The sequence below is a fragment of the Capsella rubella genome, unplaced genomic scaffold, assembly GCF_000375325.1.
Source record: "Capsella rubella cultivar Monte Gargano unplaced genomic scaffold, Caprub1_0 scaffold_1, whole genome shotgun sequence".
Taxonomy (NCBI): domain Eukaryota; kingdom Viridiplantae; phylum Streptophyta; class Magnoliopsida; order Brassicales; family Brassicaceae; genus Capsella; species Capsella rubella.
Genome location: NW_006238923.1, coordinates 17362010 through 17381169, shown reverse-complemented (window position 1 = coordinate 17381169; position 19160 = coordinate 17362010). Strand labels below are relative to the sequence as shown.

General features: G+C 35.1%; 4 protein-coding genes and 2 long non-coding RNA genes across 14 annotated transcripts in view; 5 read left to right on the top strand and 1 right to left on the bottom strand.

Annotated features, from left to right (window-relative positions):
* The first annotated feature begins 2267 nt into the window (after positions 1 to 2267).
* Positions 2268 to 5033, top strand: LOC17899676. Of its 2 annotated transcripts, none has more exons than XM_023789832.1 (13): positions 2268 to 2500; positions 2582 to 2679; positions 2893 to 2975; positions 3121 to 3247; positions 3343 to 3394; positions 3524 to 3621; positions 3712 to 3796; positions 3872 to 3995; positions 4099 to 4200; positions 4286 to 4350; positions 4447 to 4528; positions 4609 to 4688; positions 4798 to 5033. In XM_023789832.1, the coding sequence occupies exons 1-13, from the start codon at positions 2280 to 2282 to the stop codon at positions 4853 to 4855; spliced, it is 1275 nt and encodes a 424-aa protein (XP_023645600.1). In that variant the 5' UTR covers positions 2268 to 2279; the 3' UTR covers positions 4856 to 5033. The 2 variants fall into 2 exon arrangements, with proteins under 2 accessions (XP_023645600.1, XP_023645599.1); XM_023789831.1 differs by having other exon boundaries at positions 3331 to 3394.
* Positions 5034 to 6691: 1658 nt separating this feature from the next.
* On the top strand, positions 6692 to 9941 carry LOC111832644. Of its 3 annotated transcripts, XR_002835545.1 has the most exons (15): positions 6692 to 6780; positions 6887 to 6982; positions 7110 to 7151; positions 7264 to 7392; positions 7491 to 7616; positions 7874 to 7945; positions 8015 to 8139; positions 8247 to 8316; positions 8425 to 8550; positions 8642 to 8755; positions 8831 to 8933; positions 9055 to 9203; positions 9285 to 9360; positions 9595 to 9698; positions 9858 to 9941. It is a non-coding gene; the product is annotated as an uncharacterized LOC111832644 (long non-coding RNA). The 3 variants fall into 3 exon arrangements; XR_002835546.1 differs by lacking the exon at positions 7874 to 7945; XR_002835547.1 differs by lacking the exon at positions 7874 to 7945 and having other exon boundaries at positions 8012 to 8139.
* A 100-nt stretch (positions 9942 to 10041) lies between these two features.
* On the top strand, positions 10042 to 12073 carry LOC111832645. Of its 5 annotated transcripts, none has more exons than XR_002835549.1 (7): positions 10042 to 10081; positions 10526 to 10643; positions 10723 to 10842; positions 10946 to 11109; positions 11210 to 11288; positions 11524 to 11627; positions 11783 to 12073. It is a non-coding gene; the product is annotated as an uncharacterized LOC111832645 (long non-coding RNA). The 5 variants fall into 5 exon arrangements; XR_002835551.1 differs by having other exon boundaries at positions 10061 to 10078; XR_002835548.1 differs by lacking the exon at positions 10042 to 10081 and having other exon boundaries at positions 10202 to 10643.
* Positions 12074 to 13057: 984 nt separating this feature from the next.
* On the bottom strand, positions 13058 to 15270 carry LOC17899528 (E3 ubiquitin-protein ligase MARCH2). Of its 2 annotated transcripts, XR_002835416.1 has the most exons (8): positions 14997 to 15270; positions 14630 to 14908; positions 14464 to 14549; positions 14146 to 14292; positions 13746 to 13848; positions 13533 to 13645; positions 13306 to 13446; positions 13058 to 13214 (listed from the first exon to the last, which is right to left on the bottom strand). XR_002835416.1 is itself a non-coding variant. In XM_023789417.1 (7 exons), exons 2-7 carry the CDS (start codon positions 14853 to 14855, stop codon positions 13357 to 13359), a joined length of 765 nt encoding a protein of 254 aa, XP_023645185.1. In that variant the 5' UTR covers positions 14856 to 14908; positions 14997 to 15270; the 3' UTR covers positions 13186 to 13356. The 2 variants fall into 2 exon arrangements, 1 of the variants encoding a protein (XP_023645185.1); XM_023789417.1 differs by having other exon boundaries at positions 13186 to 13446.
* Positions 15271 to 15362: 92 nt separating this feature from the next.
* On the top strand, positions 15363 to 19133 carry LOC17900471 (7-dehydrocholesterol reductase). The gene is made up of 13 exons (XM_006307505.2): positions 15363 to 15542; positions 15898 to 16120; positions 16198 to 16253; positions 16360 to 16462; positions 16563 to 16628; positions 17044 to 17157; positions 17296 to 17422; positions 17644 to 17744; positions 18186 to 18311; positions 18422 to 18486; positions 18573 to 18654; positions 18765 to 18847; positions 18946 to 19133. Exons 1-13 carry the CDS (start codon positions 15457 to 15459, stop codon positions 19010 to 19012), a joined length of 1299 nt encoding a protein of 432 aa, XP_006307567.1. The 5' UTR covers positions 15363 to 15456; the 3' UTR covers positions 19013 to 19133.
* Positions 19106 to 19160, top strand: part of LOC111832445 — a 4218-nt gene continuing 4163 nt past the window's right edge. The window contains exon 1 of the mRNA XM_023788768.1: positions 19106 to 19136. Within this exon, the coding sequence (XP_023644536.1) occupies positions 19106 to 19136 (31 nt within the window). The remainder of the gene's footprint in view (positions 19137 to 19160) is intronic.

Genomic DNA, 19160 nt, shown 5'->3' with positions numbered 1-19160 from the left:
GCAATTTTTATTATTATGTAACTTTTTTTTTTTCCTTTTGCGAATTGGCATTATTATTTTCTGCCAGCCATAAATTTGCTATTTTCGTCGTTTTATTTAAATTAATTCAATTCACGTAACAAAACAAAACAAACATCGTAAATGACAGCCGTTTCATGAACAGTAAAAATGTTAAGCATACAAACCGTTGGAAGCATGTATGTTAACGTATATTTAAAAAAATGTAAATTACTAACTAATGTGTTTATTAAAACAAAATGTTCCAGAGTAGTTTTTAAATGTAAAATTATGTACTATAGTAGTTCAAAAGTTTGTAATAAATTAACATATATAATAATATATTTTAAAAAGAAATTCGAATGTCCTTTTGGTGGTAGTATGAATGTGGCGAACAGGCGCATAAAAGCTGGCATTTTTATTTTTACATTTTTTTGTTCTTATAATGTGTGTAGGAAAAGAAATGTTTTTATTGTTGGGAAATTAATTTAAAAGAAAATATCTACTACAATGGTGAGGACTGGAGGGACAAACAGCGTCAGAGCCCATGAAAACGCACGTTGCGATTTAAGAAGATGTAGAAGAAGAAGAAGAAGCACAAACAAAACAAAAAAAAAAAGAAAAAAAAAGAAAAAAGAAAAATTCGCTCTTCCCCAGTTTGACAGCTCACTGCCACTCAACAAAAGGACCTACACCTACACGTTTCGTTATATTTACCATTTTGCCCCTCGTATGTGTGTGTGGGGGTCTATATTGTCTATAATAATAACCCTAGAGGTTCTCCGCGTTTTGGTCTCAGATTGTGGTCACGTGACTTGACACGTCACCTGCTTACCCTTCGCTGACGCTACGCTTTCTTTCTCTTCTTTTCTTTTTTCGCCACCAACACATCGTTTTTTCCTTTTTCTTCTTTTTCCTCTTCTAAATTTAATTTCGCATTTATTAAAGCTTATGTGATTACATTTAATTTTCATACACGTTTTTGTATAATTATATTTCTCAGATATTTATATATATTCAAATACCGTATAGCTAATCCCTACTATAGTAAAAGAGAAGTACACAAGGGATTTGGGTCGGTATTTTTAAAGAATTCCAGGTTAAATTTTCAATCGGATACTTGCCATTATTGCACTAAGAAAAAGACAGCTTATTTTAAGGAATTATGGTAAAATTTACCTAAAATAGATCTCAATCTTTAGAAAAATATTTAAATATGTAAATTATACCACAATCTTGTGATTTTATTGTTAATCGATTCAAAATTTTATTAAATATCATAACTATAAAATCTTAATAGTTACGATTTAGTTATTTAAATATAGAATATGAATTTTTGAAATATGTAAAATTTTAAATAGAATATGCATGATTCAAATAATAAAATTACATATTCGTTAAAAATAGGGTGGTGTATAAAAAATCTAAGTGTGAACATTTATTTACCTAAATATATGAAGATTTTAAAAATATATATATAACCAAAAAAGAGATTGCTATATAAAAAGTAAAAAAAAAAAACGTATTTACTATTTTAAAATTAAGTGTATATATAGCAAAATCTAACACCATTTTAAAGATGACAAAAGAAACTCTGCTTTACCGACTATATAACACCATTTTAACGCCATTTTAATATAGTTTCTAAATTATTTTTCGAATTTATAAGGAAAAACATTAATACATAAATGTAACCATAGATCCTAATTATTAAAAAAATCCATATACTAATTAATCAATTTTTATTCAACTCTAGATTATTTTAATACACTTTGCCAAAAATTTGACACCAGATAAACAAAATAATAACAAAACTATATAACACGTTAAATAAAAACCCAAAATCATTCCCCCGCGCTATAGCGCGGATCCGATAATAAACCTATATTAATAATAGCTCGATAACTCTCCGCCACCCTATAGCGCGGGTTCGATAACAAAATTCTGATACACAAAATAACAAAAACCGAAACTTTTCCTCCGCGCTGTAGCGCGGGTCCGGACCTAGTGCTTTTTTTAAATACGAATACGACTACTCTTGTCTACATGTAAATAACAAGTTCAAAACTTAACCAGAAACAAAAAAAACAAGAAAAATGCATAATCCCTTTCTTCCTTTAGTCTTTAGACCAACGTATCTATAAGGCCCATCTATTTTTACTTACTGGACTAGAAAAAAAGCCCATATAATTTATCCCGTTCAAATTCTTACACGTCATCAGTTCCACGTCATCCCTACGATAAAACTGCTAAAACGAGATGAGGTGAGTGAGAGACGGAGAATGGCTCGAGCTCTGCTGTTGCAACCGTACGGAGCGACGATACGAGCTGCTTCGTCTACCGAAACGCAATATGACGGCGTTCCGGAGGTTAAGCTCTCCGATCCTACTCGGAACTATCGGGTATTGGTGCTGGGTGGAACGGGTCGGGTCGGCGGGTCTACTGCTACTGCTCTTGCTAAGCTATGTCCCAAGCTTAAGATCCTCGTCGGTGGCCGGAACAGGTTTGCGAGAATTTAAATAAGATGAAAATTCATTGAGATACTTATTTCTCTGTGCCTGATGAATCAATCCTCTGTGCACAGAGAGAAGGGTGAAGCAATGGTGGCCAAGCTTGGAGAGAATTCTGAGTTTGCTCAAGTAGATATCAATGACGCCAAGATGCTTGAGACTAGTTTAAGAGGTTTGTTTCTATTTACCAAAGAGATATCCAAATTAGGTGTATATGTTTGAGCTTCGATATGATTTTTGGACAATTAGAAGGGATATTGGGATTTAATTTGAGACTGCTGATGAATTTTTTAGACAAGTTCAAGGTTTATCTACGATTTTATTTTTATTTTTTGGGCTTCGAAGTTTATTATTTGAGTATTCACCGTGAAATGTGGGAATCCAGACGTTGATCTTGTAGTCCATGCCGCTGGACCTTTTCAGCAAGCTCCTCGATGCACGGTTCTTGAAGCTGCCATAAAGACCAAGGTGAGGATAAGGTAAAAAAATAACATTTTCTAATGTCACCAAACTTTAATTTGTTAAAAATGCGTGAGCAGTACTCTTGCTTGGTTTGAGTTTAGGAAATGAGTCTTACAGAGAATTTTTTGTGGTTTCTATCTGAACCAAACAGACTGCATATGTCGATGTTTGTGACGACACAAGCTATGCTTTCCGTGCAAAATCTCTTCAGGCTGAGGCAATTGCTGCAAATATCCCAGCGATAACAACAGCTGGAATATATCCAGGAGTTAGCAATGGTGTTAAATTTGAACACATGTCCTTTAAGCTTGAGTGTGTTTGATTGCTGCAATAACTTAACATGTTTTTAACTTTCTCATAGTCATTGCGGCAGAAATGGTCGCTGCAGCAAGAAGCGAAGACAAAGGGAAGCCAGAGAAATTGAGGTAACGCAACAATCTTTCTTTGATGTTTCTCATCGTAATTCATAAGTGAAACTCTAGATTTCATATTGCAACAATATTTTTCTATTGTAGTTGACTCAGATTTTTTCGTTTCTGGTTATGTCATATCAGGTTCTCTTATTACACAGCAGGCACTGGCGGTGCAGGGCCTACAATTTTAGCCACCAGTTTTCTACTTCTTGGTGAGGAAGTTACTGCATATAAACAAGGTAAGTGTTATCGGACTTCAAACTCTTAGAAATTAAAAGATATTACTCCTTCAGATATTTTCTCAACCTTGTATTGTGGGACTTGATCAGGAGAGAAGGTGAAACTAAGACCTTACAGTGGAATGATGAGTGTAGATTTTGGAAAAGGCATCAGGAAAAGAGACGTTTATCTTTTGTAAGTTGCTCCTACATATCAAAAGTATCGTTGACATCCCAAAAAGAATTTGCCAAGAACAGTGGTTATTTTCAGGAATTTGCCAGAAGTTAGATCAACTCATGAGATTCTTGGAGTGCCAACTGTCAGTGCACGGTTTGGCACAGCTCCTTTCTTCTGGAACTGGGGAATGGAGATCATGACAAAACTCTTACCACCGGTATAATACTCTGACCTTTCCTAAATCACTGGTTCCATGATATAGGACGATAATCAGATCCCTTCCTATAATCAAATTGAAATGCTTGTCTTGCACGCTGCAGGAAGTCCTTAGGGACAAAACGAAAGTCCAACAAATGGTAGATCTGTTCGATCCTGTCGTTAGAGCCATGGATGGCTTTGCTGGAGAGCGTGTCTCGATGAGAGTAAGTGAAAAACAGAGAATTTCAAAAGAATTTGCATCAGTTATTTCGGTTACTCATTGTTACTTATGTTGAACTCTATGGGAAGGTTGATTTGGAGTGCTCGGATGGACGGACCACAGTTGGGTTATTTAGTCATAAATCACTATCCGTGTGAGTCTCCTTAACATCCTTATAATAGCATATATATATATATATATACATATATGCAAATCTATGTATGAGAACTAAAATATGTTGGGTTTATAGATCTGTTGGAGTTTCGACAGCGGCTTTTGTTGTAGCAATGCTTGAAGGAAGCACACAACCAGGGGTTTGGTTTCCAGAAGAGGTCTCTCTAGATTCCCAAAAACGACCTAAAGCTTATTTTTGTTTAAAATGGAAAATAATATTGAAGTGTTTCTTCTACAGCCTCAAGGGATCGCAGAAGAGGCAAGGGAGGTTCTTCTCAAACGTGCATCGCAAGGAACATTCAATTTCATACTGAACAAGTAAGCCAATGATGTTATTTTTTCTTCCTAATCGGCAGATATCGATTCTTTATCTCCTATTCTATTTTAATTTAATAATGTCTTTTCATGTCTTTCTTCTGATCTAAAGGCCACCCTGGATGGTTGAAACTGCGCCGAAGGAGGTTGTTTTAGGGATATACGTATGAGTTCAATCAGAGGAAGAAGAAACATAGATGATCATATGATACTTTTACTTTGTAAACCAAATTACTTCTGATTTATACATATATTTGTAGAGTATATAATTGGCTTATGCGGTTATAGTAGTGGACATACTTTCAAGTCTTGACGAATGGACCAAAAAAGCTGATAACTTTGTTAACATGGGCTAAATTTTGTCTTGCTTATACTATAGAGTAAAGGAAATTCTTTTTTTCTCAATAACAACATTTTGCATCTATGTAGCAATAATAATGAGCAACATTTTGCATCTATGTAACCTGTGTTCTATAGTATGAGAAAGTGTTATTTCGTAAATATATGTTTTCCTGATTTTAGCAGAGTCCGTTACATTTGATACCTACATGCGGCTACAGCAAAGATAAATCATAATAAATATAGTGAGCTATAGAAATGAATTTTAAAATGTTCCAAAACCAAATTCAAGATGAAAACTGGAAGAACCACCTTTAACCGGTTTTGACTTTATTAACCAGAAATATGAAAACTTTAGTCCTAAATTCGAAAGAGGTATTTGGGTAAGTTTAAAATCAATGGTCTCTATATAACGGGTTAAATGAGAGGTTGTCCGGTTAAACTTTTTAGAACTGACTCTCTAACGGTAATACGAAATTTGAAATCTAAACGTTGAGGATATTTTAGTAATTGCATGTTTAACGGTATACGAATGAAGCTGTGTTGTTTTTTTATTAATTTCTCTCGCTCGTACATTAAAAGCTCTCGATCTTCTTCATCGACTCAAACAAACGTCTCAAAACCTCTTCGCTGGGTCTAAATCCTTCTTCTAGTTTTTGTCGATTTCTTATGAAAATTTTCAATTTCAACAGCGTAATCTGGTCTTATCGGATTAGGGAATCAACATGTTTTCATCAGGTAAGCAAATCCTTCTCTTCGATGTCTCTCAGTTTTTTTCGAAACCCTAAATTGTTCAATTTGCATCAATGTCAGTAGAAGTTGAGTACTAGTACTTTTTCAACCGGTTGTCTTGTTTTTTTAACCGACGATCAAAACGGTGTTGTCTCAGTCCGGTAAGGTGATCAAATCTAAGGTCTATTACACGAGATAGCAAACACCCAGAACTAGGGTTCCGTCGAGGCAAACTCTGATCATTCTCATCTGTTTATGAATTGTGTATTTTTGTTACTTGATTCGATTATTGTTATTGATACTTAATTTATCCCAAATCATATGTTAACTATCTTGCTTTTATAATCCCAGAGGTCGTTTCATTTTTGTTATTTCATCTCTATGATGGTTTTTGTGATTTCTTTGCTTTGGTTTTGATAGGAAGATCAAGGGGATTCCGATTCAGCATCGTCAAGGACATTAAATCCATTGGATACTATCAAATAGATGATCCGGAAAGTGCTTGATGGCCGTGAACGAGGTTCGAATCAAGAGAAATATCTGGTAAAAGAGAACGTTGTGGTGGCTAGTAATCCAAGATAAATATGGTTTTGTGCTCCTCTGTTTTTGGTTTTAATTTTTTATGCATCACTGTGTCTCAGGTTTGATTCTTGCTCTTGTTTTCAAGTCTTTCTTGATTGCAGATAGGAGACATACACAATTCATGCATTCATTCATTGATACATACATACACACATTCAAGCATCCATCCATCCATCCATTCATACATTCATTCATACATTCATACATTCATACATTCATACATTCATGCATACATGCATACATTCATACATTCATACATGCATACATTCATACATTCATACATACACTCATACATTCATACATTCATACATTCATGCATTCATGCATTCATACATTTTCCATTTTAAGTGGCTTCTTTAGTATAGAACTAGTCCATACTTTTGCAAATGGGGTGACAGGTCGAAGGCAAGCGTGTCTTGACAAACACCTCACCATGTACTTGGTACTACAAATCCTCTTTTGAATTGATTATGCACTATCTATATATTTTATCTTTTGCGTTGTTTGAGTTTATCACATTGCTTCACACTTAGTTTTTCATTTGCAAGCCACTGTACATACAGCAGTTTGATAGAATTGTAAGATGGCCAGTAAGAGTTTTGCCTATGCACCATATGCTCGTGTTTCGACTACGTGATATTGTGGTATGATTTATCTTTTTTGGTGGAATTCACATATGCTAAGTGATTACCTTATCAATTGTTATCGTTATTAGCTCTGTCTTTCTTTGAGACATTTGCGGTATTAATATTTTATCATTTTCAATTTTAGCTTGCGAAGATGGTCTTCAAAAGAAATTTGAAAACAAATCAGGTGTGCTTGTGTTTCTGTTGGAATGAGAAAATAATATGCAGGTATGCTTAAAGGTAAGACCATGATTTGTTCAATGCTGTCTGATTCTCTCCTCTCTGTTCTCTTTTTCTAGTTCTGGTTAACTTTATAACCATTTGAATCGTCAAAAAGCTATGGCGGGGCTAGTGTCAGAAGGTGTTTAAAAGATTTTAAAATCGACTTCTAGTGTAACCTTGAAGGCTTGAAGCAATGAAACATATCGGTAAGATTCTGCTCTTATCATACTTTCTTCTATATTTAACTGTAACGTGTTGCTTAAAGATTATAATTATTTTCCTTTTTATTCTTGGTATCTATCAGTTTGGTGATTTGTTCGTATTATATTGCCATGCTGCATCTGTGGCTTTGAAAGAATAGATAGAAGGTCTACAAGAAGTCAAGAACTAGACAAGTCAATGGAAATCTTAACCTTGTGATGATATGCAGGTATGCTTATATGCATTATTTGAACTATTCTCGCAAAATAATTTGTAGAAGTACATGAGCATATTACTTGGAAATGTAGGTTCAGCAAGTGGCATAAAATATGCTATAATAAATCTCTGAGATACTTTACAACACATTTATTGGTCTAGGTCTACAAATTTCTATAAGCTGCTTTTGTTATGTATAAAATGTTTTTGTTAGATGAACATATCTTGATAACTGAATTAAACTGTGTTGTTTCTGTTTCATGATATCAGAGAGTTTCTTAATGATGTCAAACCTTCACTACTAAGTGAATTGGACACCGAATATGAGAAAACCCCTTTGAGGTACATTTTTGTGGATTGTCTTTTGGACTTCTTGTTGTTTTCTTGTTGTACTTATATTCCTTTCAGCAGGGACCTGCGGCTCCAAAGAGAGTTATTAAGACGATTGCTTTAATACCAACCTCTGCTAGAGGTATGGTGTATGGTTCACCTAGAGAAGTTATCTGTAAAGGGTTATAAGAGTCCCTGATTTGAAGGTGTTGTACAAATTGAAAATCTTCCTTATTGTCTAAACTGAACGATTTTTTTTTGGAAATTTGTGATAAGCTTTAGAATTGAAACTGAGTCTTTTTAAAATTTGTAGATGAATATGGAGTTAACAGTAGAGAAAATTATGGAAGAGGCTAATAAACGTATTCAACCAACTGGAACTGGTATGAAATCAAGAGTTTTGTTGTAGTTCTTTAGTTTTTCATTCCAAAATTAGTCATGAATCCTTCTTGTTATCTGTACTGATATTTCTCAGTTGTCACGTTTTATAGGATAATTGTTTATGGTCTACGGAGACGACTTTTGGAAAGTAACAAGTCATGTAATGCTATATGATTACCTTTGGAGATGGAGGTCTTTTAGCATCCATGAAAGTAGCTTTCGAGAAGAAAATCAAGGTTGGTGATACATGTCAAGCATTTAAAATATTTTTTCTATGGAAAATATGACTGTGTGCCAGTTTTACTAAATACTTGAGTGATCTATCAGCAAATTCTATTCGATGATCTGAAGTGTCTCGGTGACAAAAATAAGCTTATGAGAGATTGCACTTTGGCTGCTATTGATATGTGGCTTGAGTTTTGGTTATGTGCGTCTTGGTTGGTAATAATCTTCCTTAGGCCTGTCATTTTTTATTTTATTGCTGCTGATTCTTACATTATAATAGCTCCCTAACAGATGGAAAAATGGAAGTAAAAGAACATAAAGAGCGTTTTCATTGGCTGACACAACATCTTTCGGGAATATTAACATTGTGGATGCTATACCTTTACTGAAACTTGTAAGCAATCGCAATGATTGTGAACTTATCTAAATTTTTTAAACCACCTCATCAGTTTTAACATCGATTAAGTCTTTCTGTAATGACTTTCAATTTGGTATGCTTCTATGAATCTTTCCAGGTTCGAATCCACAGCTGTACAAAAAAACAATCAAGGATGCATTTCAGAGATCTTGCAAGTCTGTGGACAACAAATAGTAGGAAGGAATCCTTGGTTGACATTTATGGATTGTATACATTTATTGAACCCTATATGCAACCATAAAGATGGTAATTGGGGAGTTATCTAACAATTTCATATTGCCTCATTGTTGAGGTATATTTGTAATGACTTCAATGATTACTTTTCAGGTTCAAATTGTTAGATTTGCAAAACACTGCTGACGAATGCATTTTCGAGATCTTCAGATGCAGTGGACAAGGAACGGTAGGTATCCTTGGGTTAGCTTGTTTTATTCATGGCTAGAAACCTATAACCCAAATCTGAATGTTCGTGTGCATTTTTTTCTCAAATTAAAAGAATATCAAAAGAAAACCAAGGCCCGTCAATAGTATGCTTTTTAAAAAAAGACCATGATTTGTTCAATGTACATGGTTGTCTGATTTTCTCCTCTTTGTTTCCCATTTTTCTAGTTTCATACTAACAATGTTATTTTTTCAGAACTATATGAACAATCAAAAGCTTTGGCGGGGCTTGTGTTGAAAGGTGTTTCAATGATTTCAAAATCGACTTCTAGTGTTACCTTGAAGCAAGGAAACATATCAGTAAGATTCTGTCTCTTTAAATATTTTCTTCTATCTTTAATTGTAGCGTGCTGCCAAAAGATTAGAAAGAATAATATTTGGTGGCAGAGTGATAAATTTACTGGTAAGACAAAACTGGAATCTGTTTATCTAATTAGCTTTTTTTAATCTTTATTTCAGAGCTCCAACACTTCAAGATGCAAAAGATCCAAAGTTGAAGTATGGAATCGTATTAACACATAACTCATAAGATAATAAGATAAGTTGTTATGTTCCTTATGACTGTTTTTCATAAAGAGTGAAGTAATTTTCTCTTTATTTGCTCTCATATTTGATATTTCTCTTGCTTCATGCATATGCACAGGTCTTTGAGTTGCAAATGTCGAAAAATAAAGCGTCAGGTGGTAAAAATCTCTCTCTCTCTTCTCAAAACACAAAAGTTAACACAAACATCAAACATAAAAAACATAAAACTAATTACTTCACAAACACTCAACACAAAGCAACACCAAACTCACAACAAAACAAAAACTCCACACCTCAAACTAAAAAACTTCGCTTTCTACCAAAAAGAAAAAACTAAAAAACTTTCATTGCCCACGAAACACACAAGAAACGAAAAAAATTCCACACTCACACTAAATACTTCGCATGTCCACGAAACACACAAGATTCAACAAAAACTCCACATACCAAAAACTTCCATGCCACGGAACACACTATAAAATATCCATATAAACAAACAAAACCCAACAAATTCACAATCACCTGAAAATATGTGAGTGATCTATCAGGGAATTCACAATCACTGTAGGCCATTTTTACCAAATACGTGAGTGATCTATCAGGGAATTCAATTAGATGATCTGAAGTATCTCGGTGAAAAAAATAAGCTTATGAGAGGTTGCACTTTGGCTGCTATTGATATGTGGCTTGAGCTTTGGTTATGTGCGTCTTGACAAAATGGTTGGTATTGATCTTCCTTAGGCCTGTCATTTTTTATTTTATTGCTACTGATTCTTACATTATAATAGCCTGCTAACAGATGGAAAAATGGAAGTAAAAGAACATAAAGAGCGTTTTCATTGGCTGACACAACATCTTCCTGGATTATTGACATTGTGGATGCTATACCTTTACTGAAACCTGCAAGCAACTCGCAATGGTGGCGACTTATCTAAATTTTTTCGACAGCCTCATCAGTTTTAACATTGATTAGGTCTTTTTATAATGACTTCAATTTGGTATGCTTCTATGAATCTTTCTAGGTTTGAATCCGATGATGTACAAAAACCAGTCGAAGGATGCATTTCAGAGATCTTACAAGTCTGTGGACAAGAAACAGTAGGAAGGAATCCTTGGTTGACAAAACAGCTTGTTGCATTAAGTGACTTTATGGATTGTATACATTTATGAACCTTACAAGCAAATCGTAAGATGGTCATTGGGGAGTTATCTAAAATTTTCATATTGCCTCATTTGTTTTAACAGTGTTAAGGTATATTTGTAATGACTTTAATGATACTTTTCAGGTTCAAATGGTTAGATGTGCAAAAAACTGCTGACGGATGATACATTTTTGAGATCTTCAGAGTCAGTGGACAAGGAACGGTAGGTATCCATGGGTTATAGGCTTGTTCTATTCATGACTAGAAGCCTATAACCCAATATCTGAATGTTCGTGTGCATTTTTTCTCAAATTAAAAGAATAACAAAAGAGAACCAAGGCCTGTCAATTGTATGCTTTTAAAATTAAGACCATGATTTGTTCAAGGTACATGGTTGTCTGATTCTCTCCTCTTTGTTTCCCATTCTTCTAGTTCATGCTAACAAAGTTTTTCTTCAGAACTATTTCAATCATCAAAAGCTTTAGCGGGGCTTGTGTTGAAAGCTGTTTCAAAGATTTCAAAATCGACTTCTAGTGTTACCTTGAAGCAAGGAAACATATCAGTAAGATTCTGTCTCTTTAAATATTTTCTTCTATCTTTAATTGTAGCGTATTGTCAAAAGATTAGAAAGAATAATATTTTGCTTGCAGAGTGATAGAATTATTGGTAAGAAGAATTGAAATCTGTTAATCTATTTTTTTTTAATCTTTATTTCAGAGCTCCAACACTTCAAGATACAAAGGATCCAAAGTTGAAGTATGGAATCGTATTAACACAACTCATAAGATAAGTTATTATGTTCCTCATGTCTCTTTTTCATAAAGAATGAAGTAATTTTCTCTTTATTTGCTCTCATATTTGATATTTCTCTTGCTTCATGCATATGCACAGGTCTTTGAGTTGCAAATGTCGAACAAATAAAGCGTCAAGTGGTAAAAATCTCTCTCTTCTCACAATACAAAAGTTAATACAAACATAAAAAACATAAAACTAATTACTTCACAAACACTCAACACAAAGCAACACCAAACGCGCAACAAAACAAAAATCCACACCTCAAACTAAAAAACTTCGCTTTCTACCAAAAATAAAAAACTAAAAAAACTTTCACTGCCCACGAAACACACAAGAAACGACAAAAATTCCAAACTCACACTAAGTATTTCGCATGTCCACGAAACACACAAGAAACGACAAAAACTCCACACTCACAGTAAATACTTCGCATGTCCACGAAACACACAAGATTCAACAAAAACTCCACAGACCAAAGACTTCACATGCCACGGAACACAACATAAAATATCGGTATAAACAAACAAAACCCAACAAATTCACAATCACCTGAAAATATGTTTCTTTCTATGAAAAATACTTCTATGATGGATATCATATACTATATCAAATTCTTTCTCTCTAATTTATATTAGTTTAATGCTGTCAATTTTAATGTTAGTAACAATCCATAGAAATGTATGCACGATTTTTAATGCTGTACATTGGCTCATTCTTTAATATCAATTTTTTTTTTTTTTGTTATAAGTCTAATTTCATTTCTTATCTTAATTTTAATATGCATCATATGTACCAAGATCATTTTCTCGATGTAAACATTATTATTTTTTTTTTTTCTCGTTATACTAGTTGATGAAACTGACATTAACCTATAACCTTATTCTATGTATGAATCATTTTTTCTGGATGTTAATATTTTGTTAGTTGTTGTTGTTGTACTGTGATATTTAACTAAACAACAAAAACTTTTAGACTAATAGGTTTACAGCTAGCAACCTGTTTTTTCTTATTAGGTCTTTTCCTATGAGTGTTGTTGATGTTACCATTTGAGTTTTCAGTTCCAGCTCTCTAACGGGACTACGGCCTACGGGAGTGTAAACCTGTAAACCTTTTCCCTATTTACGAATTAATGGAGCACTCTCATTAGATGGGCTTCTATTGGATTTTTTCCAATCTCATAAACTCATAATCTTGGACTTGTTATTGTGAATGCTTCAATAGTTAAGACGAGAGAGCCCATTACATACAGGTCATCTTGGGCCCGAGTATTGATTATAAAACGATTCCAGCGAGATGATGTCTGTGTTGTGGTGGAGATGACAACAAGTATAATCATACAGATAAATATTTTCATCTGAAACAATGAAAAAAAAAATTAAACCACTTGAAGATGGCACAATAATTCGTTGAAACAACCATATAAATCAATGAAGAGTATAATTTACAGGTGACATGAAGAGTAAAGATCCGGCCAGCTCTACTCTTGTACTATATGTTCAATAAAGTCCCAACATTTTTAGTTCCATCACATGACTTTGGTCAAGCTCAGGAACATTCTTGCAGTCGCGGTCTTCCACTATATATTCCTGATTTGATTGACACAAAAAAGAGTGTTGTGTACCAGAAAGCAATTACCGATGTTCGAGGACAGAAAAGCTGCAAGAAAGCTGACCTTTGTAAGTTCTTGTTTGGCAAGAACATGGTAATGCCGCTCGTTGATCCTCTGACCACATATAATGGCAATGAAGAACCCGTAAAGCAGTCCTACCATGACAATGGCCAAAACTGCAACATGAAATAGACCATCATGTTCATTAACGCTCAGTGGTTCAGCACAAAGATAGTTCTGATCGATTCTAAACCTAGTGATCAGGAGATTATGTACCAGCCAATGTGTAGAACCCATAAGGATGTTCCTCATAACCAAACATTTCTCGTAGTTCTTCACCATAGAACTTGTATACTAGTAACCCCAAGAATGCTACAATCTGTTGATACAAGAAGCCTTTGTTCTTTAGTATAAATGCATTCACTAAGCATCACATATAACATCCATCAATATTCATAAAAGGAATCTCCTTTTTCAGTTTTGAAATGCAATAAGAAAACATGGATTTGGTCATATAATGATATGGCAATATCGCTATTGATTTGCATTCTCATGATTGAATTGTAGTAAGATACAAGAGTGGGATAGATAGAAAGATATGGAAGTGAAGGAGATGGTAACATTACAGATGAAAATGTAAAAACACTAAAGTCTAACAAGGAAACAAGTCATGTACCATCTGGACAGAAATGAAGATGAATGCATGATCTCTAGCAACCAGCATCTGGAATCTTAATCTCAACCACCATCTATCAGCAGGCACATTGGCTCGGAGTTTGAAGAAGGCTCTACACTCTGTACAATGCGAAAATGCAAAACCTTCCTGAAACAAATCGCACACCCAGACGAAAAAAGATACATAAACAAAACAGTTGCAGCACACCCAAATCACAGAAACAACACGGTTCAAAAGGTAAGTAATTAACCATTGATTCAAAACCTCATCTACCCTCACCAAGAACAAATATTTCTGGCAGTGGTTAGGATAATTTACCTTGGTGGAGCGCCAATTATCGAGACAAGATCTGTGAACGTGCTTCTGAGTACCTTTACAATTGCACGGAGCAATCAGATCTTCCCCTACAATCAACAAAGTCTACTCATTTCTCCAAAGATACCAATTACAGTAATCCTCAGAGATCAGGAATTGCCTTAGTTACCTCCAACATCAAGGCAAATTCTACATTGTGGTTGATCTCCAGAAACGAGAAGTGTAGTTTCGTCATCATCATCATCATCATCACCACTCTCAGCTATTTCTGAAACTTGTCCTTCCTCCACAACACGATCCCCTCTTTCCAAGACTACGATTTCGTTTGAGGATGTTGATTCATCGAATAATATATGTTCCTTCCTATAATCATCATCACTAGGCTCTAATTGCATCTCTTCAACATACTAAAACTAGTCTTAAAACGAGCTAAAAATGGCGAAACAACCTGTTGAATACGAGACAGCCTCAGAAAAATGGATCTAGGGTTTCACCTGGAACCACCAAAAAAAACATTGAAAAAAATCGATACTCACACGAATTCAACCAATTCTTGAGAACTTGCTTCCAAACCAAGCATCTCTTTTGTGCGACTGAGAAGCTGGTTCCTTTTACAATGGCTTCGAATCAGAGTGATGAGAATCGATTTTGTTAGTCTCGATTCATCACTAAAATACACAGAGACGAAGAAGAAGAAGATCTTTTTTGAGGTTTGAGAGAGAAGGAAGCAAAAGGAAGAAGAAGATTGGGATCAAAAACGATGGTGAAGAAAAGTCTTAAGGGTAAAATTGGAATTTTCAAAAAAAGGAATGTGATGAACAACACGTGACACATCCATCACTCGTTGGATTTATCTCTGTTTCACAGTTAAAAGACCTGTGAAAGAAAGAAAGAAGTTCATCGTTAACTTCGCAGACTCTCGTTTGGGTCAACACACAACACACAGATCAGAATCTGAGGTTTTGTCTGAGACGAGATAGAATAAGAAGGAAGAAGATGGCGGAGACTGTGCATTCTCCGATCGTTACTTACGCATCGATGCTTTCGCTTCTCGCCGTCTGTCCACCTTTCGTCATTCTCCTGTAAGCTCCTCTTTATTCGTCTTCTCAGATCAGACTCGCATGCTTCTTCATCGTCTAATTTTTTATTCCGTGAAGTAGAAATCGTAAGAATCTTCGATTTATAAAGCGATTTAATGATTCTTTTTAGTAGAAAGTGTCTCAGGTTCTTAAATTCTTATCAGCTGTAGAGTCACAGACCACTGATACAGTTATGGGCTTCGTTAAATTCATATCTAATCTATATAGTAGCCACTATGATTATTACTCTATTTGTATCTATTTCTCTGTTTTTGGAACTTAGTTTGCTCTGTTATGGTCATCCTAGTTTCAGTGAGTTTTAAGTAATGCAAACAAGTCTCATTTCTTTAAATTGCAGATGGTACACAATGGTTCATCAGGATGGGTCTGTTACTAAGACCTCTAACTACTTTTGGGAGAATGGAGTTCAAGGACTCATCAACATATGGCCAAGACCCACTATGATTGCTTGGAAGATAATTTTCTGCTATGGAGCATTTGAGGCTGCTCTTCAGCTGCTTCTGCCTGGTAAAAGAGTCGAGGGTCCAATTTCTCCAGCTGGGAACAAACCAGTTTACAAGGTACTGAAAATGGTTCAATTAGCCTTGTGTGGTGGAAGTTTATTCGGATTAATGACTATAAGGTTCTGTTCTTGCAGGCCAATGGTGTGGCTGCTTACTTTGTGACCCTAGCCACCTATCTTGGTCTTTGGTGGTGAGCAATGTTTAATCTTTTTGATCACTTTGCTTTGGATTAAGTCATATCTTAAGTTTGGATTCAGTGTTACACCTATCTGAGTTTACTTCTTTCCGTTATTCAGGTTCGGAATCTTCAACCCTTCAATAGTCTATGATCACTTGGGTGAAATTTTTTCAGCACTTATCTTCGGAAGCCTCATATTTTGTGTTTTGTTGTACATTAAGGTAAGTGTCCATGTCATGAATGGTGTGTTTCCTAGTCTCTACTATTTTCCAATTTGACCTTTTGTGTTTCTAAAACTTGCTTTTTTTTTTCCTTGTACAGGGTCATGTTGCACCTTCATCAAGTGACTCTGGTTCATGTGGTAACCTTATTATTGACTTCTATTGGGTGAGTTATTTCTGCTGACCAGATTCTCATTCTTCTGAAATTGCTCGTTGGGATTTATTTGAGGCTCATGTCTTGCCAATATCAGCCATCTACTCATACTTTTCTTGCTCAACATTTTGAGGTCAAGCTTTACTAAAATTCCACATTTAGTAGACATGTAAACATCAACGTTCTTAGCAGTATTTTGCTCATTTTATTGAGTAAATGCAAGGGAAATAGTTTCGTGTGAATATCATCGTACATGCTAGTAGATGAAGGAGGACAAGAACAAATTGTGCAGTACTTAGTAACTTATATAATAATCTCAAGATTAGATCTTCTCTCACAATCTATTCTTTGTCTCCAGCTTATGATTGACATAATCCAATTTGTAGCAATGTTTTTCTCACTGTATTCTCTGCGTTGTGCTTTGCAGGGCATGGAGTTGTACCCTCGAATTGGTAAAAACTTTGACATCAAGGTTTTTACTAATTGCAGATTTGGAATGATGTCTTGGGCAGTTCTTGCAGTCACGTACTGCATAAAACAGGTACATTTTGATTAGTTTTCTTGTAAACACCAGAGTTCCACACTCTGACAACGTAACCTGGAGGTTTCTTGAATTCTTTGTTTCATCAGAGAGTTTCACCTCTTTCTAATATTTGGTTCTTATGCTTACTTTAACCAGTATGAAATGAATGGGAAACTATCTGACTCAATGCTGGTGAACACCATACTGATGCTGGTGTATGTCACAAAATTCTTTTGGTGGGAGGCTGGTTATTGGAACACCATGGACATCGCACATGACCGAGGTAAGCATCTGGTACATGTATACAATTATATCATCATCATTGTCATATAGGGTACAAGAAAAGAAAATTATCTCATCATCATAGTTTCTGTACCATAAGGCCATATCATCATCACTGTTCTGTTTATATGGAAAATGCAAAAGCATTTTATCCAGATTCTTATTTCCAGCTTAAACACTGAAAGCTAACATTTTCAATGCTTTATAATTTGTGATTTTCAGCTGGCTTCTACATTTGCTGGGGTTGTCTGGTGTGGGTGCCTTCTGTATACACCTCTCCAGGCATGTACCTTGTGAACCACCCTGTCGAACTTGGAACTCAGGTGCAAAAAGTTTAACTGTTATAGCAGAATATAGAGAATGATGTACACGAGAGAAATAACCTCTGAGTGTTAATCGAATGAGATTCCTTTAAGATATTATTTTCATAGGGTTAGAAGGACAATAAAGGCTAAGGTAAATATGACAATCTCAACGTTAGGGTTTCCTAAAGTATTCAGATTTCTAGGAATTGCGCTGTGATTCTTGTAATCGAATTACCGTGTATCCTCCATTACAATAGAGAGATGAGTTTATAGTATAGAAAGTTTTTTAAAAACTTTGAATCGTTCCATGCTATAGCTCATGACTCTAGTTTTGAGAAATCAATCTTTGTGGTAGAATAAAACCGTTCTTGAAAACACTATTGACCCTATAATCGTTGGCACGTTTGTTGCCTAACTCTGTCTCTAAGACTTCACCATATCCGTCATTTTTGGTTGCAGTTGGCAATATACATTCTCATTGCAGGAGTCCTTTGCATTTACATAAACTATGACTGCGATAGACAAAGGCAAGAGTTCAGGAGGACAAATGGGAAATGTACGGTTTGGGGCAGAGCCCCGTCAAAGGTATGATCATAATAATAACTAAGTCAGTGAACTTAGCTTTATTCTTTTTTTCAAATATAAACATATTGATGCATGTGAATATCTCAATTGGTCTCTCCGGTTTGTTGCAGATTGTGGCATCGTATACTACAACATCTGGTGAAACTAAAACTAGTCTGCTCTTAACATCTGGATGGTGAGATTATTCAACTCTTACACTGTAACAACAATATTAATTAATAAGACGTACGTTGTTCATCACCAATGGATATGAATGTGCAGGTGGGGATTGGCTCGTCATTTCCATTATGTTCCTGAGATCCTAAGTGCTTTCTTCTGGACTGTACCGGCTCTCTTCGATAACGTAAAAATCCTTCTCCATCTATTTGGTATATTATATATGCTCTCTCATGTTGCAAGGGATCGGAGACACACTTAACACAGTAAACATGTTTGTAATTTTTGTAAAAACAGTTCTTGGCATACTTCTACGTCATATTCCTCACCATACTTCTCTTCGATCGAGCTAAGAGAGACGATGACAGATGCCGATCAAAGTAAGCACCAAATTCTGATTTACACATCCTCTTTGATCTTTGCTTTGATTTGCTGACCATTTTTCTTCTTCTTCTGATTTGGTTGGTGTAAAAAAAAGGTATGGGAAATATTGGAAGCTGTATTGTGAGAAAGTGAAATACAGGATCATTCCGGGAATTTATTGAATGTAACGAGAGAAGTCTCTCTCTCTCGCTCTCTCTACTTGTCTCGTTTACTTCGAACGTTGGAATCATCAAAGAAAAAGAAGAAGCAAATGGATGCGTTATAGAGACTGTCTTTTGCTGATTTGTACGCTAGCTCTTACTTATATAT

Coding starts and splice junctions, on each gene's coding strand:
- LOC17899676 (XM_023789831.1), top strand. CDS start 2,280: ATGGCTCGAGCTCTGCTGTTGCAACCGTACGGAGCGACGATACGAGCT. Junction 2,680..2,892: donor GCTTGAGACTAGTTTAAGAG/GTTTGTTTCTAT, acceptor GTGGGAATCCAG/ACGTTGATCTTGTAGTCCAT. Junction 4,529..4,608: donor GGGTTTGGTTTCCAGAAGAG/GTCTCTCTAGAT, acceptor TTTCTTCTACAG/CCTCAAGGGATCGCAGAAGA.
- LOC17899528 (XM_023789417.1), bottom strand. CDS start 14,855: ATGCAATTAGAGCCTAGTGATGATGATTATAGGAAGGAACATATATTA. Junction 14,293..14,463: donor ATAATTGGCGCTCCACCAAG/GTAAATTATCCT, acceptor GATTTGTTTCAG/GAAGGTTTTGCATTTTCGCA. Junction 13,849..14,145: donor TCTTCATTTCTGTCCAGATG/GTACATGACTTG, acceptor TTGTATCAACAG/ATTGTAGCATTCTTGGGGTT.
- LOC17900471 (XM_006307505.2), top strand. CDS start 15,457: ATGGCGGAGACTGTGCATTCTCCGATCGTTACTTACGCATCGATGCTT. Junction 17,423..17,643: donor GGACATCGCACATGACCGAG/GTAAGCATCTGG, acceptor TGTGATTTTCAG/CTGGCTTCTACATTTGCTGG. Junction 18,655..18,764: donor TACCGGCTCTCTTCGATAAC/GTAAAAATCCTT, acceptor TTGTAAAAACAG/TTCTTGGCATACTTCTACGT.